The sequence below is a fragment of the Gobio gobio genome (genome assembly GCF_949357685.1).
Source record: "Gobio gobio genome assembly, chromosome: 6".
Classification (NCBI taxonomy): domain Eukaryota; kingdom Metazoa; phylum Chordata; class Actinopteri; order Cypriniformes; family Gobionidae; genus Gobio; species Gobio gobio.
This window is the reverse complement of record NC_137102.1, coordinates 41231799-41257470: the sequence shown is the minus strand read 5'-3', so window position 1 is coordinate 41257470 and position 25672 is coordinate 41231799. Positions and strand designations below refer to the sequence as shown.

General features: G+C 37.5%; 1 protein-coding gene across 3 annotated transcripts; it reads right to left on the bottom strand.

Annotated features, from left to right (window-relative positions):
- Positions 1–25016, bottom strand: nrd1a (nardilysin a (N-arginine dibasic convertase)). 3 transcript variants are annotated; one of them, XM_079820035.1, is made up of 31 exons: positions 24962–25016; positions 24327–24627; positions 23834–24083; positions 20289–20370; positions 20034–20187; positions 19785–19858; positions 19602–19697; positions 19397–19519; positions 19253–19310; positions 19102–19175; positions 18949–19018; positions 18543–18620; positions 18266–18386; positions 17898–17956; positions 17714–17768; positions 17482–17586; positions 15881–16004; positions 12169–12255; positions 11943–12062; positions 11742–11793; positions 11407–11557; positions 11190–11317; positions 10008–10170; positions 9737–9768; positions 9492–9630; positions 9325–9372; positions 7136–7188; positions 6963–7046; positions 5891–6098; positions 5692–5781; positions 1–2193 (listed from the first exon to the last, which is right to left on the bottom strand). In XM_079820035.1, the coding sequence occupies exons 2-31, from the start codon at positions 24500–24502 to the stop codon at positions 1960–1962; spliced, it is 3288 nt and encodes a 1095-aa protein (XP_079676161.1). In that variant the 5' UTR covers positions 24503–24627; positions 24962–25016; the 3' UTR covers positions 1–1959. The 3 variants fall into 3 exon arrangements, with proteins under 3 accessions (XP_079676161.1, XP_079676162.1, XP_079676163.1); XM_079820036.1 differs by having other exon boundaries at positions 24327–24563; XM_079820037.1 differs by having other exon boundaries at positions 24327–24560.
- Positions 25017–25672: the final 656 nt, after the last annotated feature.

The window sequence follows — 25672 nt, the reverse complement described above, 5'->3', positions numbered from 1 at the left end:
AGCGGTTCACATACTTTTTATTGCAACTGTATGTCATAAGTCATATGAGCAGAAAAAAGTTGACCAAAAAGAAAAGAAAATGCAGAAATCCATATTTAAAACTTTATGAACTATAATTACTGGCTGTTGGCAATGGTCGGAACATGCATCGAGCTCCGGCAGAAGGGTGACCTCTGCCCCTTACAAAAACCCATCGTTTTGCTTCAGAAGGCATTTATTAACAGACTGGAGTCCTATGGATTACTTTACTGATGGATGGATGAAAAAAAACTTGGGCACTATTCAATGTTATTACAAAGTTGGGAAGAGGATATTATTTAAAGTTAAAATCAAGTTTTTAATTTTTAAATGTCCATGTGGTGTTTTTAAACCATGTGCAAATTGATAAGTCAACACCATTGCTGAGTATTTTCTCCTTAAAACTACAATGGAAAAAAAAGAAAAAGAAACACATTTTGAACTTGCAGGTGTTTCTGACGTCACAAACTACCTCGTAATCACGTCAACGCGCGGGCTTTAACTGTAACAGCTCTGAAGAAGGGGAGTCTCAAGAGAAGCCAGGTTATCCTGGTATATTTTTCTGTTGATATGAAAAATCATGTACATTTAGCAATATATCAGGTGATTTATGCATGTTATGTATAGTACAATGTCAAGTCAAAATATAGTCAAAATTACATTTTAAAAATGTCATTTTGATGACTAAAGATGACTTTTATATAACGTCATATACACCAAGGATGGCTTGAGGTTGAGTAAATTATGGGATAATTTTCATTTTTGAATTAACCATCCCTTTAGCGAGCATCAGGATCTGCAAAGAGCAGCGATTTAGCTGAAATCCAGGGTTTTTGTTGCATAGCTTGGAAATTTGATTGCGGGATAAAATGATATTTTGATACAAGATTTAAAACAGATATTCTGTCAAGGATAACGTGCACCGATTAACCACGTACAATAATACTAGAATCGTGTATTAAGAAAAGTATGGCAGCACTTTATTTTACAGTCCTGTTCCCATACACATACTATGTACTTACTATTAATAACTAGGTACTAACACTGAACCTACCCCTAAACCTAACCTTAACCCATGTAGTTACCATTGTATTACCAGTACTTTCTTAGGTAAGTACACGTAAAGTGCACATACTGTAAAATAAAGTGCAACTGAAAGTACATAGTAAATTCTGATTCCATATTTAAGTTTTTTTTTAATAATAAAATGGTGATTCATAATGGAGATGAAGATATTCAAATGCAGACAGGCCATTAGTAGTTTTACGGTGCTTTTAATAAATATATTTGCACACTCTGAATTCAAGCAGTTATATTAGCCATCCCTCCGCTTGCAGATTGAAGTTGTGCCAAATGCAGAATGATGCTATAACAGTAAGAGAAGCATCATCATTTTGGTCTTGCATGCTCAAATGGCCGCCTCTAAAGCATCATTACACATCCTAAGTATCAGGCTGGCTACATAAAATAAAAAGCAGTCCAGCAATCTGTCTTACCGCACCTCATTCAAATATATTTCATACTTTTCAGCACAGTGTCATTACATTATAAATTTATTAGTACAAACTTAACACTGCAGACCTATTGATAAAATACACACAATTCTGAGTCATGTTTATGCTTTAAAAGGTCCACTACAGCCAGGGAGGGATATAATGAGACCTTGTGATCTGCATCTATCAGCAGGACCCCCAAACTGAGCCCCATTCGTGCCCACACACACAAACACACACACAACATTCACATCCACGTCATTTTAACAGCAGGGCTCATTATATGAATGCACACATGGCTGAAGCTCATATGAGTGGCATGGGGAGACCTCCATTCCATGCTCATCCTTGCTCAAGTATGATAGAGTAGACAGGAGGAGAGAACGGAAGATGAAGTTAGGGGGTGCGTGCCTGCTGGCCAACTGGCAGAGTGAGTCCATGCTTTTGTTTATTTGAGAATCTTGTGGTAAGGGTAGAGATTGAGGGTGGAAGTAAAGGCCTTGATGTCTGTGATGGTAGTGGCTGAGGCAAGTAAAGTGGAAGCAGGAAGGAAGATGAGTTTGGAAACCTCCCCATACAATGACATCTTACTGCCATCCTCCTCCTTCTCCTCCTCCTCCTCTCCAGTGGCCGGATGTCCCTTACTAGGAGGGTCGTTTTCTTCTACTCCAAAACCAACAACCTGCAAAGAAACCAATTATCCTTCAGTAAGACTATAGTAAAACAAGGATAAAAAGGGCTTTTGAAATGTGGCTTGAACTCCGTTTTTTAAAGGGGTTCAAAACGGACGCAGAGACTGTTTTTTTTCTGCTGGACAAGACATTTAAATGGTTCAATTATGTAATAGAAGCACACTTGTTCGCTTAATTCATACAGTTACGGAGTTTTCTTTGTTGTGCCTTTCTCGTTTTGCTACGTGCATTATGGTAAATATCAATTATTTTGCGCTAGCTATGAGAGGGAGCAATACACCTCTTCTCCACATTCATTTGTTGGTATATGACAGTTATAAATTAGACTGCACAGAAATGGAAACTAAACTACAGCTGGCCCTAATACACATTAAATGTAGTCACGCTATGCTGATGTTGTTAACATTAACAATTTATAAACAAAGTATAATTTGCATGGTTTGACGTGATATGATAAGCATATGCATAAGATGCATAAGATATGATTTAATCATCGCGATTTAGCCTACTGCAATGCTTTTTTCCTCTTAGTTGGACAGAACAAAAGTGGAGGTTATCTACTTACTTTTTCAGATGACATTTTCCGGTGAAAATTCTTATGTTGGTCATACTTTCAAACAGTATAATCTGTGATTCTGAATGACAGTAGTATCCACACCGCACGGTGACTAACAGCCACACATTCTCCTCAAAACATTGGATTCCTCCGCGCTGTGCCGTGCCGAGGCACAAATCACGTAAAGTTGATAATTCCGCGAATAACTGCAATTGCAGATTTCGAACAGAGATGGCGACAAAGAGGAAAAACTACGGACTGCAGCTTTAAATAAACATAACATAAAAATAAAAAAAACTAAATACAAACCTATTTTGTATTTTACATTAACATTGTTATTAAATGTTCTATTTATAAAAAGTAAAAGTATAAATCTTATCAAGTTGGTGTTAAGCATTTTTACAATTATTCCAAAAGAATAACTAAAGGGGGTAATAATTTAAAGGGGTGGTTCCGTGTTTATGGGGCGCAGTATAACATGTCTTAATACTTCTTTTTTTTTAAAAACGCCGTATTTTTCTTATATTTTACCTTTATTCCACACCGCTGTCTCCACTGTCCTTTGAACGGCTCGTTTGCTTCCTGCTTTTATGAAGCCCATCCCTCCGAAAAACACAATGGTCTTAGATTGGTTAGATGGTCAAATGTAGTTTGTAGTTCTGCAAGAGCTCTCTCTTTTTTGTAATGACTGCGACGTGGCCTCGCCCACTTTGTTGCCTGTTCGCGGGGGCAGTGCTTATGTTAATAGCAAGGGTTTATGATGTCGCCAACCCGGGAAGAAGCTTGTTGTAGTCCAAACCGGCCGTTTTGTAGGCAATAAACTGCCATAACTTTAAAAGACAATATCTCCGTTTGCATTGAACTTTCAGCGCTGTAACTTTGCAGATACTGTTTATGCTCAAGCAGCAACATTACACACTAACTAAAGTTAAATAAGTGAAATCGCATGCAACCACCCCTTTAAACATTTTATTTGTGAACTGATGCTCAGCTGCTCAATTTATTTTTGGATCATCAGTCATCAAGCTCGGTAAACACTGGTCACGGACACGAAAATGCATCTTTAATTTCACCAAGCTGATTGCTCACTAAAACCCCACACAGTCATATTTTCAGGTCAATTCAAGTTTGATTTTGATGTGACAAAGCAATGATATCTAAGAGGGTGAATTGTTTACTTACTTTTTAATTAGTCTTCCCATTAACACCATTTTATTCATTTAGACTGATTCATTCAGACGCACGAAAACGAGGCGGGATTTAATCGCACAACCAATTTTCAATTTTAACCAATCCTAACAATTCATAGCAGCGGAATGGATGTATTGCCTTCTCTCATGTGACTTTCCACCTTTCATTCACAATTACCCCCCAACAAACCAACCGCATGCTTCAGGGGGTCATGCTTTAGGGGTCATGAATTGAGAAATCAACTTTCCCTTGAGCTTTTTATATATTAAAGGTCATGGTAATATAAGAATATCCTGTAAGTTTCAGTGCTGAAAAATTCCTTGTTAGTCAAAGAAAAGCTTTTATTTGACACCAGGCCCAGCAAACGATCGATCTCAGAATGTTCCCAGCTATGATGTCTGAGTGTAGTGAAGCACTGCTTCAAAAGAAGAAGAACAACGCCTGATTCTGTAGCCCCGCCCACTGACTCGTGCCACTAACATAACACAGGCCTACATAGAGCTAAACCGCATCGAATTTCTAAACATACCGCATAAGCTTCATTTGGATTCCAATATTATGAATGCATGGATGAACGAATATCCAGCTTACGTGGGGAAGACTTTGCGCGTTTGTTCCTTCATTTCTGATCACGGATTTGTTTGTAAACAAGAGACTGGATTTGCAGACAGGATGAGATTACATGAATGAATGAAGAAACACACTTCTGTGAGTAAAACATGTTTTTTATATGTGATAGCATTGCATTGCTACAGATCGTTCGATATCTATTGATTATGTGTACTTGTCACTTAACATACCTAAGCACGCTGTCACAGGCTGGAGAATCATTTATTTGTGGTTCTTGACTTGATATTTGAAGGAAAAATACAATCACGGAAGTTTTGATCATGCTGTCTGCAACGTACTTGGCGTGCACGTGTGTGTGTGTGTGTGTGTGTGTGTGTGTGTGTGTGTGTGTGTGTGATGCACGGTTCGCGATTATATCCACCGATCGGGCCGGCCAAGTAATAAAAAAAATATTCAAAACATTCCAATCAATCGCAGGTGGATGAGAGATAAATCATTGTGTTTGTTTGATAAAGACATTTTGCGAGCCCTGTGGGACGAATTATTCCGGTTGCCGTTTCCCACAGGCTTTCAAAACAATCCCTCACGGTGTACTCGCGGGGAGCCAAAGCTCATTAAATATGAAAATCTTATCCAATCCTAGCCATGGGCATTTACTTCCAAGTCTTCAGTGTGGCACGACCATAAAATCTGAGCGTGCAGGAGAGAGCCTCAAATCCAGGGTAGAAAATAGCCTATTACTTATTCATTATGTTTTTGAATGTAAAAACCACACAAATGTCTTAAGTTGACCTCAGACAACAGTATAAAAAAATTTAAAAAGCCAGTTCATGACACCTTTAAAACTCAACGGGCTCAGGGGAGGCAAGAGAGACGTGGACTTCTGCTGGAACTTTAACACTGGTGTCACTGTTGGACAGTGTTACTTTAGAAATATGAGTGATTTATACACCTTTTAATTTCACATTTGTAATATTTTTGTATTATGGATTATTTTCCTCATCCAATTTTTGGAGGCAATGCCTCCCTTGCCCCCTCGGAAGAAACGTCCCTGATACATATAGGGGTTGGACAAGGAAACTGAAACACCTGGATCCTGGTGTATTAACTTTGCGAACGTAGATTCGCTGAATAGATGAATCTCAAGCAAGCGATATGCGGGTAAACTTACATGCACACTGAGCTTCCTGTTGCCTCCACCGCGGTGTTCCATGAACCAGTTCACTAGTTCAGCCTTGGTCATGAGTTTCAGCGCATCAATCTGTTGTACAAGAAATAAAATATGACAATGTCCAAGTATATTCCCACAATTCATCATTAACACATTGCTGAGCTGTCAGACTTTGCTCATGTGCAACAGGGCTCCTCACCTCTCGGCTGAGTCTGTCGAAGACGTATTGCTGCGTGACCACCTCTGTCCAGTTCCTGTCCACCTCCTCGCCGAGATGGGTGTCTTCGCAACCCTTCAGCTTGACGAGAGCAGTCACCTGTGTCTTAAAAGCCTCATCGCTCAAGCTGTTCATCTTCTCTCCAAAGCTCACCAGAAACTCCTCAATCTTTGTCTCCACCAGCTCAGTGCTGGAGCACAGAATAAAATAAAAAGTTTTTGTCAGTTTCACCACAAGCAGGTCTCCTATGCTCACCAAGGCTGCAATTATTTGACCAAAAATACAATAAAAACTGTAATATTGTGAAAAAAAAGTATTTTATATAACTTTTATATGTTAATACATTTTAAAATTTAATTTATTTCTGTGATGGCAAAGCTCAATTTACAGCAGCCATTACTCTATTCTTCAGTGTTACATGATCCTTCAGAAATCATTCTGAGATAATGATTTGGTGCTCAAGTAACATTTCTTGTTATTATCAATGTTGAAAACAATCGTGCTGCTTAATATTTCCGAGAATATATTGTTCAAAGAAAGAACAGCATTTATTTTAAATGAAAATGTTTGATTAATTAATAAGATGATTTTTCTCACAACTTTTCCAGTTGTTTGTGAAGACTAGATAGAGGTTATTTTTAAATAATTTGATAGGGAACTCAATATTATTCCTAGATAAAGAAATGCTCTAGAACTAAAATAATTATTACAAAATATCAACTACAGAAATTTCCATAATTTAAGAATTATTCTGATGTTCCCAGTTGTATCCCTGATATATATTAACAAACTTTTGCAATATAGACTTTTATGAAGCAATACAATTATGCATGATTTAATACGTGGATGTACTTTTAACATTCAGTGCATTTCACTTCAGAAACAATAAAGAGAGCCAATCAGTGTAAAGAAACACTGCAATTTAGTCGAGATAGAGGTGGAGATAAAGGTTAATTATGATTCTGAAGTCAAGAGGCAGCAGCTGCAGTGCATAAATCAGATAATTCTGATGAAGCAGTGAGAACTGCAACCAAAAAGTACAGCGAGGGCTCACTTGAACTTCGTGGCCTGAGTCTCCACTGTGACCGAGAATCCAAGGACACCTGATGTGTTTCTACAGGTTGGGTAGACGTGATATCTGTGAAAACAGATGGAGTACAACTAATTAAAACCAGCAACTGGAGTAAGATAAATGTCTCAACGTCGTTCCCTGCACCACAGACTTACCCTAGCGTCTCTTTGGTTCGAAGGAAGTCAAAGCATGGCTCCTCCATGTGCATCTACAACACAGCAGTCACAATGATAAGACATGAGTTGATAAAAACACAGTTAATGTAATGCTGCCCGTGTTCAAACATGCTTTAGTCTGCAGCCAAAACAGTAGAATAGTACAGAAGTCGCCTTATATTGGAGGGGTAAGAATTTCTGATTAATTAGACAATGGCTTTTAATACTGATATATTCAATGTGGAAAAAACAATATTAATTTCTTAGTTTTTCTTTAGTGAGGCTTTACTTTAATATGCAAACAATAATCCCAGATAACACTCATTTTAAGGTAAAGTACTTACATGTTACTTCATGTACTTACTATAGTAATAACAGTAAATAATACATAATTACAAGTAACTAACCCTAAACCAACCCCTAACCATAACTATATAGTAAGTGCATGTAGTTAAAGGGTTAGTTCACCCAAAAATGAAAATTCTGTAATTTATTACTCCCCCTCATGCCGTTCCACACCCGTAAGACCTCCGTTCATCTTCGGAACACAAATTAAGATATTTTTGTTGAAATCGGATGGCGAGGCCTGCATTGCCAGCAATGACATTTCCTCTCTCAAGATCCATCAATGTACTTAAAACATATTTAAATCAGTTCATGTGAGTACAGTGGTTCAATATTAATATTATAAAGCGACGAGAATATTTTTGGTGCGCCAAAAAACTAAATAACGACTTGTATAGAGACGGCCAATTCAAAACACTACTTCATGAAGCTTCGGAGCGTTATGAATCAGTTTATCAAAACAGCGGCTCAGAGCACCAAAGTCACATGATTTCGGCAGTTTGACATGCGATCCAAATCATGATTCGACTCGCTGATTCATAACGCGCCGAAGCTTCATGAAGCAGTGTTTTGAAATCGGCCATCACTATATAAGTCGTTATTATGTTTTTTTGGCGCAACTAAAATATTCTCGTCGCTTTATAATATTAATATTGAACCACTGTACTCACACGAACTGATTTAAATATGTTTCCAGTAAATGAATGGATCTTTAGAGAGGAAATGTCATTGCTGGTTATGCAGGCCTCACTAAGCCATCGGATTTCAACAAAAATATCTTAAATTTGTGTTCTGAAGATGAATGAAGGTCTTACGGGTGTGGAACGGCATGAGGGTGAGTAATAAATGACATTATTTTCATTTTTGGGTGAACTAAACCTTTAATTAACATTACCAAGTACTTATTTGAGTAAGTACAATGTAACTGTCACCTTAAAATAAAGGGTTACACTTACTGTTTATTGTAATACTGTAATTATACATTTAAGTACAGCGTAATATTAAGTAACTACATGTACTTACTATAGGGTAAGGAATAGGGTTTAGGGTTAGTTGCATAATATACAGTTATTACTATAGTAACTACATGTAACATATGTAACAATGACACTGTAAAATAAAGTGTTACCAAATAAAGTGACACCTAATCCCCCCAAAAAATAAGATGTCAGGGATTGCACACCATAAAAAAAAAGATACTGGTTATTAACATTTGTTTTAGCCAATATCTGATAGTTCCAAAAGCTGTTATCAGCAGCGATTAATCGGCAAAAATAAATAAATCGTTGGACCTTTAGAACAGAACATTACACTTTACAATGAGAGCCAGCTCAAGCTGTCAGAGTGTTTTAAAGTAACTGCTGAGAAAGACAGAGAACTGGACAGTCTCCAAAGTCAGTCTTCAGTATAAAGTAAAGTGGATGAGTTGAGCTTATGGCCATGCAGATGTGTGTGCTCAGCGCCCTAGAGAGCAATAACTGAGAACCTCTTTTGAAACTGGCCGGAGAGATTGACTTTATTGCTTAAAAAACCCTGGGGTGGCTGTTCTTATACTTCTCAAACATATATAAAGTTGCAGTAATGTATACTGTAAGTCAGGGTTATTCAAATCTTGCCCTCGAGGGCCAATGCGATGCAGAGTTTAGCTCTAACCCTGATCAAACTCACCTACCTGTGATTTTCTAATGAACCTGAAGACATTGATAAGCATGTTCACTTGTGTTTGATTAGGGTTGGAGCTAAACTCTGCAGCGCATTGGCCCTCCAGGGCAAGATTTGAATAACCCTGCTGTAAGTGATACCCTTCGTTATGAAGTCAGCTACCAAAACGGAGTTGTACTCACCACTAGTAGCTCCATCAAAGTGTGCTCACGTAGGTTCTTAAGGCCAGACTACCAAAAGACAGGATGTAGAAATTAGGGACAATCACTGCTATTATAGCAATACAATATACAAAAAGTAAATATGCACTGCTGTTGGTTTAGATCAGCATAATACAGACAAGTATTACCTGGTAATACACAGTGACCTCAGAGTTCGCATCTCCCTTGTTGAGAGACTTGACTTTGCAGAGATGGTGCTTCTGAGGGAGCTCTACCACTCTAAAGAGAACAGGGACCTCTAATGACAACTTCTTGAACTGCAATTTCCTGAAAGTAAAAAAAAATATGCAATGCTATTTTTGATTGTATTTTTTAAAACACTGTGGTACTGCTATACAAAAGAACTGGTAGAAATAAAAATACAAGTGCTTACTCTGTAACATACTGCAAAAACCCCATGGATTCCTACAGGTAATGAGAAATGAAAAATTACAAATTCATTATGTTTCTTAATAGATCAACTGTAGTTTGATGTAGTTTTTAATTATATAAGTATTTTATAAAATTTTATAATATTTTATGTGTACAATTTATGAATACAAGTTAAGCTCTAACAGCAGCATTCATGGGATGTTTTGAACCATGAATGTCCCTTGAAAAACAATCACATGGAATGTGTGTGTATAAAAAGTGTGAATACTCACAGCGCTAGTAAAGTTTCCCTGCACTAGTCCTTCAGCATATAGCTCAGACTTGAAGCTGCTCACAAACTCCATGAGCTCATCCACACGTAGCCCATCCAGCACAGCCTGGTACTTCTGAATGGTTGACCAGCGAGAGTGCTCTAGAATCAGAAGCCTCACGTCTCTGAGGAGACACATAAGGACAGAGAGCTATGAGAGGAAGACCATGCATTTCTTTTCTGCATCAAACAGATTAGATAGATAGATAGATAGATAGATAGATAGATAGATAGATAGATAGATAGATAGATAGATAGACAGATAGACAGATAGACAGATAGACAGACAGACAGACAGACAGACAGACAGACAGACAGACAGACAGATAGATCAATATTGACTCGGGACTGATGAGGTTGTGGAGGGACCCACCAAGGTATTATATACTAATTTATATTATGCTTAATTTGACCTATTCTACCGCTGTTTTGACACTACATACTTCAGCAAGAATTCAAAATTATAATAACAACAACATTTATCATGTTTAAAAAGATTACATTTCAAATGCATGTTCTTTTGAACTTTCTATTCATCAACACACAAACACAAATTTCAAAATGACTTTTTTTGATAATATTAGAATGGAAATGTTACTTGAGCACCAAATAAGCATGTTAGGGTGATTTCTGAAGGATCATTGCTGCTGATTTTTTTCTTTTTTTAAAGTTTTGCATAACCGAAATAAATTAGATTTTAAAGTATATTACAAGAGAAAACTACTCTTTTAAATTGTAATAATATTTCACAATAATAAAGTTTTTTCTCTTATTTTTGATCAAATAAATGCAGCCTTGGTGAACATAAGAAACTTTTAAAAAACATTAATAGATCTTAACAACCCACACTTATGACCGATAAGACTTTTACAGGCGGCATAAATGTATTTAGAGAAAAATCACAATCACAAACGTGTTACATGCTCAAATGTTGATTCGCATAATTATCGGCCAGAAAACACGCCATAGACTCGCATTATCATGACATTTTCCCACCAGATTTACATTTTCTAAATGAAAGAACCCTATAAAAACAAACAAAAAATTGCTAAGAATGTTGGTGTATGATGTCACTACTTGCGGGTGGGGTTTCATGGGCAAATAAAGTGTAACAGAAGTAAAGTCAAACATAAGTGAGACATACTTTCCAAGTTTCTCAGGCTTGATGAGGATGTTAAAGTAGGTTTTCTTCAGCTGCTCTGCAAACATGCTGAATACGTCAGGAGCCGCAGAGAAATCAGCGAGATAATCCACAATCAGGTTGAACAGCAACTGCAACAAATGTCAGCAATGTAAACAATAGATGAAAAAATAAATAAAACCAATTTCTGTATATAACCTGATTTGTGCTCGTTACTTACCGGTAGTTTGTGGTTGAAGCCCTTAACCTTGATTACCAGGCCATGCTCCCCTGCAACCAATTTATATTCTAGCTGGGCCACATCAGCCTCGTAGGCCGGCTCTGCCAAGTTATGCACCAGGATATTCACAAACAGGTCAAAAAGCACCAGGCTAAGAGGAGAGAGGAGAGAGCAAAAAGAAAAGGTCAGATGAAAAGGTAAATGGATGAGCAAGAATAGAAACTAGAGATGAAGACCTAAGCAGACACACTAATGGCTAGATTGGGTTTCCATGGCTACAGCATTTACAAGTTCTGCTTGAAAGACTGTGCGTTTTCACACAATCTTCAGCTTACTTTTTTGGAGACTTCTGAACCACAGGTGATATGAGGTGGAAACGCACATATGCTGGAGGAAGAGAAAGAAAACGAAAGTGTGAGCTGGGTAAGTGAGCACAGAGGTTCGGCAAGAGACTTTTGGAACTTCCCATTGAATCTGTTTTGCTATTAGACATCGGATACATGATATATTGACTGTAGAGACAAACACAATGGCACCTTTGGGGATCTTGAACTTGTTGTCCTTCTTGTACCACAGACACCCTCTGTCATTGTTCATTATTCTGACAGGGTACTCCGTGTCCGGACAGTCAGAGGTTTTGAGGGCGAAATCAGTGGCTGGAGGTGAAAACAAACAACAAGATCAATTGCAAACGCTCTTGAAACAGGCTACAGATACAGTACCTGACAGCAACATTAAAAGACGTCAACCAAAGACACCCACCGATGAATTTATTCTCAGCAGGTAGGTGAAGGCTTGGGTTTAACTCAAAATCCCCCACCCAGAGCTCTCTCCAGTGCTGCTCTACATCTGTAAAGGAAAACAAAAACATGGTTCAAACTAGTGTTTGTGTCTCCAGAGCTGCACAATATAGAGGAAAAATGCTTAATGCTATTTCTTGCATAACGTGATTAACTAACAATACATTTAAATTATTTTAAGTTAATTTAAAACCAGGAAACAATAACATTCAGCAAGCATATCAACTCCTCAAAGTGCACTTGAGTAAGAAATAGCAAATATTTTACTTAAACAACATTCTGTAAAAACTATTATTCAGCATTAATATCAAACAAATGGACATCTAACCACAGGTAGGCTTATATAACAACTAGGGAAGCTACCGAAATGGCTATTTTCGGTTTCGGGCCGAAATCAGAGACAGGAACAGACGTTAGATGGCACATTTTGACTGTGTTCAGCGTCTATCTCGTGCACACAACGTGGATAAGTTACAACAGCTAAACATGTCAGCTGTGTTGAGACTAGCTCAGGATTGACAATATGAATTTTCTTGATTTTAATCGGTAATAATAGGGTTTCTTAAAAAAAAATTGTGCGCTTTGCAATATGAAGCAACATCTCAACTTTAAAATTCTGTCGATTTTATTACAAAATTCAAACAATTAATGTTGTTTTGACACTCTTTAATACGGCGTAACAGATTGCTGTAACGCAGTTCAAACGGCAGAACGAATCAAGCACTTGAGAACCGATCATCTCATCTCCTCTTTACTACTAGTTACAGTGCGAAATAAACATGGGTGAACATTAGAGGGTATGTTGAAACATACATTACAACTAAACGAAATGTATCCTGTTTCATGTAAATCGCTCAATCGTGGAAAGACGACAATAAAACAGCTTGTAGGCTATACAACTTCACTTAAAGGTACATTTACCTTAAGCAAGCTATTCAATGTCCATAAACTCATTAGTTAGCTAGAAAAATAATAACTATTCAGGGTATATACAGAACTTCTAAAGTTGAATTTAATACCTTTTACTACCTTTTTTAATACCTTAAAAATATTTTTTAATACCAGCACGACTTCAAGCTGCAACTATAGTAGCGTAAATGAAATATCTTTCCAAATGGAATAACTTATTGCATCACAATGTAACGAGGTCATTATAACTTAACATCAACTGCCCACAGAGATGTGAATAGAAATAAAGACAGAAGAGGAAGGAGACATCTTCTTCATAGTTCGTGCAGTGTACAGAGGGAAACGAGAGCAATTTTCACAGCGCAATATAGATTTTTTTTTCTTTTTCGTTTTAAATCATGAAGGCGAGTCAGTGGATATCACACAAAAACGCAATGTGCGCGAGAGTCTGTGAAGTCTCAAACCTAGTCAATTATTCACTACAGAAAGTGAAAGTAAAATCTGACAAGCTTTCGGCGCATATTCTCACAGAGACAAGAGAGATCTCTTTATTTATATAAATCTGCTTTAACATATGCTGATAACGTATAGCCTATAACTGTCTGAATTTATATTCTTAATATTTCTCTTGTGGCCCATATTGTGAAACAAATTAGAAGAGAAGTATAGGCCCATTTCGTGTTAAACAAGTTGTTTTTGAAATAAAGCTGCTCTTACTTTCTGATAATACTGACATTATTGTAGTGTTCTGACATATTATAGACTGATAATCATTTTAATTATAGGCCTATAATTCCTTGTTTAATTGGGCAAAATGTATTTAAATAATGAGGAGTAAGCTAATCTATCTATTCTTTTATTATGCAGAGTCGGTTATGCCTTGATGCATTATGAAATTATCACGGGGGCAAATTAAATGTAATATTAATTTAATAATAAAAGTAGGCCTACCCTAATAATAATAATAATCATTTATATACATAAATTGTAAATGCTAAATCCTCTTGATATCGATAGCTGATGCATTTGATAGGCTATCTCTCTGTTATAGGTTTTTCGCGCATATTTCACTCGTATAGTGAGCAGACAAGTCGCGCTCGACGATCCGAGCCATGGTGTGAGCACATAAACCGTGAGCTTTGGCTTTACATCGCATGTGATCTACTCACACAGAGTGAGTAGATAACCTTGCTGAAATCGCACAGTGTATGTCCAGCTTTAAGCAACTTGCATATATCGAAACAGCTCTTCAATGCCATCGCTCAAATATAAAGAGTGGTGTTTAGTTGCAAGGTCTAAACACCACAGCACCTCAGCTCGCAATGTAGCGGTGGTGATAGGGCATAGCGTCTGCTGTCTGACGCCTGTCACGCACCTGTTGATGATGCTGCTAGGACTAACGTTACTGCTGGCAGTGGTTTGAATCGGGAGAGCAGTCGGGGTTGAGGGCAAAGCAGTGGAGGTTGAGGTCGTTGATGCATCCTTAGCGCAGAACATTGATATGGAAAGCTGCTCGCTACGTCCGCGCATTCTAGCTTGGTGGCTGCTATATGATTACATATGCGATTTGACGCCATTCACCCCCACCCCGGTTATATTAATTGTCTTCTTGCAAACGTGGCAATAAGCCTCGCAGCTGTTGCAAACTACTGGCCTAAGCCAGTCTTTAAATCGTCCTCCAGCCAGAGGTCCGAAAAATTGCATTTCCCCATGCTTAACTTACTGAATGGAAGCGAGCTCGCGTACATGCTTGGCAGCAAGCCAGCGGGGTAACGTTACCCAGTTTGTTTCAGCGCGCGCGCGAATGAACACCACCTCACATGATATCGCTCGCGCAGGTCCTACTCTCAACATATAAATAAATCCACACGAATTTAGAAAAAAAAAGGCCTGTACTTAACACAAATTGAAAATTTATCTAAAAAAACTGGGCTCAAAAATGTAATACCTCTTCAGATGACGTTTACTACTTTTTACTACTTTTTAATGCCCTTCATTTTGGCTAATTTCATTTACTACCTTTTACAACCCCGCGGACACCCTGCTATTACACGCACTGCATTACATATTCATTATATTTTTTACTTAACCTGTTAGTGATATCCTCATTATTTAATGTATGTTTGAATAAATCAGTCATTAAAACAAAGTTATTACAGTTTATTAATGTTTATATTTGAGTATTAACTTGAGTAGAAACTGCCTTATGTGCAATTTAAATGTTTGTACAACTCAGTTTTATCTATTTGAGTGTAGATTATTAAATATATTTTATTGATTAATTGATTATTTACTCATGGTATCGGTTTTCAGCCAAGTGCATCCTAGAATTTTTATTTCGGTGCATCCCTAATAACAACTTTTGTGTTCAATATGACATCTAGATCATTCAGATAAAATTCTAGAGAGAACAGAGAGAGTTAGATCTACCCATGCTTACAGGTAGCAACAGCTTGTTGTGCTTGGACTTGAGATGCATGTCCCTTCTCAATAACCACCCACAATCTTGTGGTTGTCATTTACTGCGGTTGTCATGATTAAAAGCAAAATACTCCCACACAACCGAGGTGCTTCCTAATTCTGGCATCAGATCTTCATCTACAGCTGCAGTGGCTGCACTGATTCATGCACTGATGATAAGCTGAAGCATGCTCTCCACTTCAAACTGGCACGACTTCCACTTGTTTATTTCATCTTATGATCCTGAATGTTGTTTTTCAAACTGAACTGAAAATGGAGAGTTGAAGTTAAAAACATGTACAAACCCTCCACACTGTATTGGGTCCCAAACCACTTCTCCCTGAGTGGACACTGGCCTTCATGCTCGGGGGACAAAAGGAGCAAGTTGGCCTTCTCTGGTGTGAGGAGTTTCAGTGCAGCAGAGATCACCTAAGAGAAAAAATGCCCACATTATAAAGGAGTTTCTGTGTTTTCTTTCACATGACATGCTAAAATAGCACAAATATTAGGGGTGTAACGGATCGCAGTTGTGACCCACGGTTCGGCACGCAAGTGACCCGCGGATTTATTGTGCATTTTTTTAAACTTGTGGATTAATCTGAATTGTTTAGCGATCGCAAATTAAAAGACAGTTTTTCTGACAATATTGCTTTTTAAGTGATCTCGTTCCTTTAAACTCGATGCTGAGTTTCAGAGAAACACATGTGTTCACGTGAATAGGGCATGTTAATCAGTCAGCAGTGGCTAGCGGAAAAGTAGAAGAACTGTAACAGAATGTAGGCACTGTGGCATGAGAAAGCCGTATGAAAGTGGCGCATACATCGAGCATATGGCACCTGCTGACGCCCGTTTCACAGATACTCCGTTTGCCGTGCGTATGCGGTGCGTATTTTTTCCGTATCCTTCTTAACGGATAGGCTACAGCTTTCACTGCACGCGGCTTCGGTCAGTCAGTGCGCTCTAGGAGCGCGTGGCCATACAGCTGTGCTGCGATCGTTTCCGCACAGAGTCTATTGTTTGATGTGCTGACGCTGAATTAAAGTGACAGCGCATCCGCATTAAAACAAACATGTATCGATGCAAAAATCTAGTAATTCCTCCACAGATGCATATAATGTAACGTCTACTTGGTTTTAAAGTCAACACACGGCTTTTTGCTCGAGTAAAGCAAGGAAAACGGCCTTTAAGTAAACAAGGAGAAATAATGGAGAGCACCTGTCCTTTCTTGGAGGTACAAAAACAAAGTTCTTTATGACCTGCAGGATTTCTTGTAAAAAGATTTAAAAACGAAAGAAAAGCGTAAGTTAATTTAAAATGTTTGTTATTTTAACATAGTCTATTGTCTGTTTTGCAATTTGCATGAGCAACGTAATATATACATCTAAAGTAGGTATTAGGCTATATAAATACAAATTAATGAATTCAATAAAATGTTGTTTAAGTGTAGTGCGTTTAAACATGATATCTATAAAATAGTGTACAGGCCTACAAAGAGAATTGCAATGCTGACAAGTGTGAGAGGTCTACTCTCTCCCCTGAGAATGTTGACACCATAATCTCTTTAAAAAAAAAAAAGAAGAAGAAGCTCAGGCCCATTTTCACGTCTCAGGTTGTTTTTAGTCAAATTTGATTTATTCAGATGGTTATATATTTATTTTATTTTTGTTAACACCAAAAGTTTCTTGTTAACCTATAAACCATATAGATTATGTTAACACCAAAAGTTTTCATGTAATAAATGGAAAGCAAATAAAAATAGTCTTCTCCCCCTTTTATTCTGATCCGAAAAATGATCCGATCCGTGACTCTGAGTTTTGTGATCCGTTGCACCACTAACAAATATGTACCCATATTTTACAAAACCTGTAATAAATTAAAATCAATGGTGCCTGTGAAGGACAACTACCTCTGGTTTGAACTCAAACATTAGCTGGTCTCCGGTTAAAAAGTCCTCTTTTGGGAACAGCTGCATGTTTTCACAGATGTCCTCCACGTACTCAATGGGATCAGTCTGTAAAAGTAACACTGCAAGTACTGAGTCTACACACAAATACTCATAACCATCTACTTTTAAAATGGTTCAAATAGCCAGGAATACAAAATTCGGGCTGACAATAGTGTAAAATTCTTAACCGTACCTGCTCCTGATAGTGGAATTCATTGGCCTCGATCTTTTGAATTTCTTCATATATTCTGCCAAAGAAAAACAAAGCTTTTCATAATGTCTTTCAAGCTACATTATGGAGTGTGGTGTGTGCAAAGTTCTGTAAAGAGTCTACTTCAATAAAACCCTGTGTAGCACACTTCACATAAAGGGCCTACCTTTGTTGGGGTCCAAGAGTCTGAAGCATTTTCAAGTACTGGAAGACCAGATGAGCAACCTGAATGAAGAAAAATATGCAAATAACCATGGAAGCATTCCTTATGAGTGGGACTTAACTTTACAGCAATCGTGCCCGTTTTAATTCGGGATGGTAAAGGGGAGTGTTTGTGCCTCAAAAGCTTTGTAATCCAATTTTACACACATCTAGCAAAGCTGTTCGTTTCTCAGCTTTCCCCCTGAATTTCTATAATGACTTTAAGTGTGAAAAGAATATTATGTCTTACGGACCCTTGTAACTGTAGTGCATATGTTTTGACATGAACTAAGTACAACAATGCGGTGTTTGAGCTGGTGACCCTTTGCAGACCTCATAGAAGTTCCGGAAGCCCTCATCGGTCAGAGTGATGGAGATGCTAAAAATTGAGTAGGTGGTGTTCTGATCAAAACCAGTTTCACTGTTTCCACCAAACAAAGCCAGAGCCCAGCACCTAGTCAGAGAGATAGAGAGATCCAGTTTAATTGTTTTTGGCATTAGTACATAAGTTATGCACAACACTCTACTATGCTAAATGTATACAGGTTACAAAGAAAGCGGAATAACCTTGCCACTCATTAAAAACCAAACCATGAGAGAAAGGCCTTACTTCCTCCTAAGCATGGATAGAATACTTCCAGTTCCCTCGTGGCCAATCAACCAAGCGATGTAATGCAGAGGCTTTACCCTGAGGAACGACATAAAGAGCTTTGGCTAAGCGTCACATTATTTGAGAAATAATATTGGCATTCCAATACAGACCAACAAAATCAATACATAAAGACCTAGTGAAATGGCTTTATGAGTGCCATTTTGATATGCTATTGAAACAGGAAGTTAGGGCAGGACATAACGAAGATGTGGAAATAATGAATATGTTCTCAAAGTTAACTGACACTTTTCAAAAGATACACTGTAAAAGCACTAAACCTGAACTTCAATGTGGATCACTGTACTTTTTAAGAAAAAAAATTTACTGAAAAGGGCCACAAAGAGCACCACCTTGGCTTGTTTACCTGTAATGCTTCTCTTGAGGGGGTAGAGCCCATGTGACCGTGAGGGCATGTACTTTTCTAACAGGCACCACTGCAACAATCCACAAACAAAATATTAATAGTGAGTTTCAGAGCTTGTTTAACCTTATTTGAGTATCAAGTTCTTTGACATACCTCGGTAAAGTTTGTTGAAGGCAGGTGTTTCAAAGGGGCTCAGCTGGTCTGAAAAATCAGGCTTTGGCTGCCCACTGGAAGGAATTGAAAACACTTTTTAAATGCATTCGTATTATCACATTTTCAGAATTCTAATTAGTCCTTCACTTACTTGTTGGGCACCTGACTGAAGATTTCTCGAACCCATTCCTCAAGGGTGTCAAGATTCTCTGTGAGGGTAAGAGTAGAAGGAATTTTAGGATAATTTCCCATTAGAAATTCCATATCCAAGTCAAGTTCTGCATACTTTACCTACCTTTAGACTGCACAGCTAAGGTCATATAGTGGGCAGAGTAGTACCTCTTCCAGAACTCACGGAGTCGCTTGTAAACATTGATGTTCTTTTCCTTAGGTTCAGTCTTCAGGGTCTGTGCATTTCCTTAAATATCACCAAAAAAACAACTGAAACTCTAGAACAAATCAAAGAGCAACTCTAAAGCAGCTTCGTATGTTTGACTTACCCCAGCAGAACTTGCTCATGGGATGGTCGGGCTTTGCTAGGCTGCCAAAAAGCATTTCCTTACGGTGAGAGTCTGAAGGCTTAGCAAGCTGATATTCTGTGGCCAAACAAACAAAAACATAGGGCTGTTAAGCTGCCTAGTTAAGCTATCAGGACTATTTTAATCGATAAAAGCTTTACTCACCACTGTCCACAGCCTCAACCTCACGATCAATGGCATCTTCGATCATAAGAGGGCAGATGAAAAACTGAGCCCATCTGAAAAAAGACAATTACATATGCACAGCCAAAGGTTAATACATTTTTATTTTAATGTTTTTGTTAGGAAAATACTCAATGGGATTGTGTGAAATATTACAAGTGCACTTGTTCCAACAAAAAAAGGAGGATATCAGGATAAGGTGATACGATCACATCTTTAGAGCTACTTCACCTATCAAGGGCTTCTTTGAAGCGTTTCCTCTGCACGTCAAATTGGAAAATGGTTCTCTCACAATCAGTGGAAGCATTATCGCTGCCACCATGCTTTTTCAGGAATGCATCAAAGCCATTTTCAGAAGGGTACTTTTCACTGCCCATGAACACCACTGAGACATAAGAAGAGAGATACGGTCAATCGAAACATTATCACTGAGAATAAAGCATTACTGAATACATTAATGTCAGAACAGCTGCAGGTGTGACTTACTGTGTTCGAGGAAGTGTGCAAGGCCAGGTAGGTCATTAGGGTCACTGAAACTCCCTACACCAATACAAAGTGCTGCTGCAGACTAATTTCAGAAAAGAAAAAAAAACTGAATGCACTGAAATAATTTCAACACACTAAACCTGATATTTTTTTGTAAAAGCCAATTTTCATGTTATAGTCGATAACTGTTAAGTCAAAGTAAATCCCGCACACTAATACTTGCAAAACGTATCAAAAATGTAATGTTGCCAGTGCATTTTTGATACTTTTGACTTTTTGGTTTTCTTTCCTACGCACCTATCCACAGAGGTGGAAAGTAACGAATTACATTTACTCGCGTTACTGTAATTGAGTAGTTTTTCTGCGTACTTCTACTTTTTTAAGTAGTTTTAAAAATCTGTAATTTTACTTTTACTTAAGTATGTTTTGTTTGAAGTATTGTACTTCGCTACATTTTAAATCACATCCGTTACTGAGTAAAAAGAAATAATACAAAGGGGGGGAAAACGCGATCCGGAAACGACTGCATTGAATTGAAGGCGGGAGAACGAACGCAAAAATCACAAAAAAGATGGAGATGGACATACGTCAGACCCAGCTGAAAGCGAAACGCCGTCGTGAACCCCTGGATAGTAGCCTATGGAAATACTTTGGATATAGACTAAATATAGCTGGGTGTTGTCCTGGAGGATATCAAATTAGCAAAAAAATGCAGGAGCGGATAAAGGTACGTTTATAATTTAAGGCCGAATGATTTCTGTGATGCAGAGGGAATCCCGGAATTACATTATAACGCAGATGTCACGTAAAACACGCAAACTGATGGATGAATGAATACATCGACATTAGAGCTGTACAATAAATCAAATCGCGACATGGTCTGTGAATATTAAAGCTCAAAACACTGCATATGATCTGCTTTTTTTTGTCTCTGTGTGAATGGGCAGCGCCGTTTCGTCTAAGTTACTAGCCTACATACTTAAGTAGCCTACGCGATCGTGGTGTTTAACGTCTCAAAAAACATATTTGGGCATGAACATACGGTATGAACATTTCCAGAGCTGATCTGAGACCCCCTAATGAACATTTTCATCATTTTATTTGATTGAAAGCCATTATCAAATACACTCTGAAACAGATCTTCCCTGAAATAGGTCCTCACTAAAACCCATCAAAATAAACGGTTTAACTAGATGAAATTGTGACAGAAATATTACTATTGTAGGCCTACAATAGAATACTTGTCAAAATAATAATAATAACAACAATAATATTACATAATTTAAACATTATTTAAGAATATATTTTTAAATCCATGGTTTAATTTAGTAAAACAGCAGCGCTTCGCCCCAAAAAATGAAAGGATAAGTATTTGATTACCACCGTTTTGGTAATGTATTTGTATTAAATCATAAAAAGAAACACTTCTTAGGACTCTATTATTCTTAAAGTTGTTAATCTAATTCATAATAATTTATTTAGCTCATTAGACATGTTTTATTGAAATTTTAATTTAAAAAAATGGTTTCAAGTTTGTTATAATAAAGCATTTGTTCAACCAAAAAAGTTTTCATTAATTTAATGCCATTTTAACTGGTGATAATAATCATAATCATAATTTAATAATACAGTTTATTTATTAAATAATTAATACCGTGATGCTGTGAAACTGATGTTTTCATATCGTGAAAATCTCATTCTATTACAACCCTACTCAGGAGAGTCCCCCACCCTGCTGTTAAAAAAAGTAACTCAGTTACTTTTTGAGTACATTTTAAATTAACTACTTTTTACTTTTACTTGAGTACATTTTTAGACAAGTACTTTTACTTCTACTTAAGTAAAATTTCATTGAAGTAATAGTACTTTTACTTGAGTAGAATATTTTGTTACTCTTTCCACCTCTGCCTATCCATTACCTGCAGGTGTGCAGTGATAATTGTCAATAGTCGATAACAGATAAAGGACTGATATTTAGAATTTTATATTACTTTGTCTAAATAAATAAAAAAGTAAAAGACTACAAACTAAGATCAGTCATTTTAAACAGAGTTATGACAGTTTGAATAAACAAAGTTAAAAAAAAATAAAAATAATAATAATAATAATGTAACACTTTACAATAAGGTTCATTAGTTAACATTAGTTAAACACATTAGTTAACATGAACTAATAATTAACTGCACTTATAAAGCATTTATTTATCTTTGTTAATGTTAATTTAACATTTACTAATGCATTATTAAAATCTTGCTAACATTAGTTAATGCACCATGAACTAACATGAACAAACCATGAAGAGCTGGATTTTTATGAACTAACGTTAAAGGAACACTCCACTTTTTTTGAAAATAGGCTCATTTTACAAGTCCCCTAGAGTTAAATAGTTGAGTTTTACCGTTTTTGAATCCATTCAGCCGATCTTTGTAACTGGCGGTAGCACTTTTAGCATAGCTTAGCATACATCATTGATTTCTGATCAGTCCATTAGCATCTCATTCAAAAAATGACCAAAGACACTTTCAATATTTTTCCAATTTAAAACTTGACTCTTCTACAGTTACATCGTGTGCTAAGACCAACTGAAAAATTAAAAGTTGCGATTTTCTACACCTATATGGCTAGGAACTACTTTCTCATTCCTGCGTAATAGTCGCGGATCTTCGCGGCCGTACCATGGCTGCACCAGCGCAATGATATTACAGCGCCTGAAAGTAGCCCCCAGCTAGGTAACTTTCAATGTGACCGGCACTAAGTTCGTGTAGTTGCAGAGAAAGTTTCAGGCTTGAAGCTGACAAATTGTGTTGTGGATTTACCTGTGTCATTAGCCATGGTTCTGTGTGTTGTAAAGGGCTGTGATAGTAAGTCGAAGGTGTATACTACCACCATGCTTCACAGAATACCAACGAATCATTGCGCCGCTGCAGCCATGGTACGGCCGCGAAGATCCGCGACTATTACGCAATAATGAGAAAGTAGTTCCTAGACATATAGGTGTAGAAAATCGCAGCTTTTCATTTTCAGTTTGTCTTAGCACACGATGTAACTGTAGAAGAGTCAAGTTTTAAATAGGAAAAATATTGAAAGTGTCTTTGGTCATTTTCTGAATGAGATGCTAATGGACTGATCAGAAATCAATGATGTATGCTAAGCTATGCTAAAAGTGATACCGCCAGATACAAAGATCAGCTGAATGGATTCAAAAACGGTAAAACTCAACTATTTAACTCTAGGGGACTTGTAAAATGAGCCTATTTTCAAAAAAAGTGGAGTGTTCCTTTAACAAAGATTAACTAATGCTGAACAGAGGTGTTGTTCATGGTTAGTTCATGTTAACTAATACAACCTAATTGTAAAGTGTTACAAATAAATAAATAAATAAATAAATAAATAAATAAATAAATAAATAAATATATATATATATATATACATACACATACATATATACACATACATATATACACACATACAAAGGGGGAATTTCATTTTCTGATGACTTTAATGTAGGTTCAACCAAACTTGGAATCCATAGACAAAAACCAAACCTGTTTTTCAGATCCTTTTTTCTTCTTCCCTTCATAGTCCTCATCTAGCTCCTCAAAGTCACTATCCTGACTGTCCCCTTCCTCTTCAGATTCCTCATCCGTTCCTTCCCCTGAGTCTCCCTCCTCTTCTTCTCCCGCTGCCTCTTCCTCCTCCTCCTCTTCTGAATCTTCATCATCTTCAGCTTTTCCATCTAAACCACTCAGATCAGAGATCAGAAGCGCCCTCAGTCCATTACTCAGCTCAATGAATCTGGATGAAAAGAGAAAATATTCTTTAGCTGGTTTAGTCATCAGCACTTGCATGCAGTGTTGTGTTACACACTCAAGAGATGGAACCAGAGCTTGTGTTTTCCTTGTGTAAGCTCATATTTCTGTCTAGTCCCAACATACTGTATCGTAAAATGATATTTTAAAAGGTTTTACTTGTTACTTTAAGAATAAGACAGATGTTGAACCTAGATATCAGTTTTAAATCTGTAGGTCTGAACTTCACCTGTATTGTTTGGGGTCACTGGGGGATTTAATAATTTGAGGGTCCCCTGGGTTGTCATCTCCACCACTGTCCCCTGGAGGTGCGTTGGGGTCCCTGAGTGGTTCTCCCCGGTCTGGGCCAGCAGACTGAGCAGAGCTGCTAGCTGCAGCACATTTGAACTTGTTTGTCTGGGGCATCTTGAGCAATGATGCTACTTTAGCACTGGAGTTGAGATGAACGGGGCGGTTTATGACCCTGCTAGAAAACAGGGGAAACGCACGCGCAGCCTTGAACAGAGCGATACTGACTTTGTTGTTTCTGTCTAAAAGAAACGATATATATATATATTAGAAACAGGATAACCATACAAATAAACACATTATGTACGCTATCTTGAATGATACAGTCGAGTCTGGCTTTTCACGAAGGAAAACTTTAACTTCTGATACATATTTTTGACAATATATCATCACCACTGTGCTACAATGAAGCTAATCCGCTACAGGCACAATTTAATATGAAGTAAAAACGTCTGATTCACTTGCTATGGTTAATAAACGGACTCAGCTAATATATCTAAAATATGATACGACCACGTGAGATCAGTTACTGGCAATATTTCACAAAGTTGGTCAAGTTTCATCGCAGTCTCATACCTGCTGTCCTGATGATGGGTCAGCCGAACTTTACAGCACAGAGCCTGTCACCGGTAGGTTGCGTCTATGCAACAAGGAGAGTTCTGATTCGTCAAAGTCCATTGACGTAGTAAAACGCGAGTCTGTGATTGGCCAAAGTTATTGCTGGGGTGAATACATCTGTTTCATCTGTCTCAGCATTCCATACGGTGGTGTTGTTATGGGGAATTGGGATACTTGCATTTAGGTTTCCACCATCGATTAATAAATTAGCAGCAGACTTTTGTAATGACACCGTCTGTTTATGTTATTTTTTTCAAGTAAGAGCCAGAGAACATGTAAATGTGTTTGTATGCACGGTGATTTTAGACTTATTTATAATTACAAACGTTTTACTATACTTTTAGAGAGATACTTGTGTGTGTGTGTGTGTGTGTGTGTGTGTGTGTGTGTGTGTGTGTGTGTGTGTGTGTGTGTGTGTGTGTGTGTGTGTGTGTGTGTGGGGGCATGTTTTTGTGAAATATCAGGACACAAATGTGTATAATGACATGGGTATGACATAGGTTTTCAAAAGGCTTATAAATCATACAGAATGAGATTTTCTTTACAGAAAGTAAACTGTGCAGTTTCCTGTGATGGGTAGGTTTAGGAGTAGGGGGTTAGAAAATACGGTTTGTACGGTATAAAAACCATTACGCCTAGAATGTCCCCACATTTCACAAAAAAAAAAAC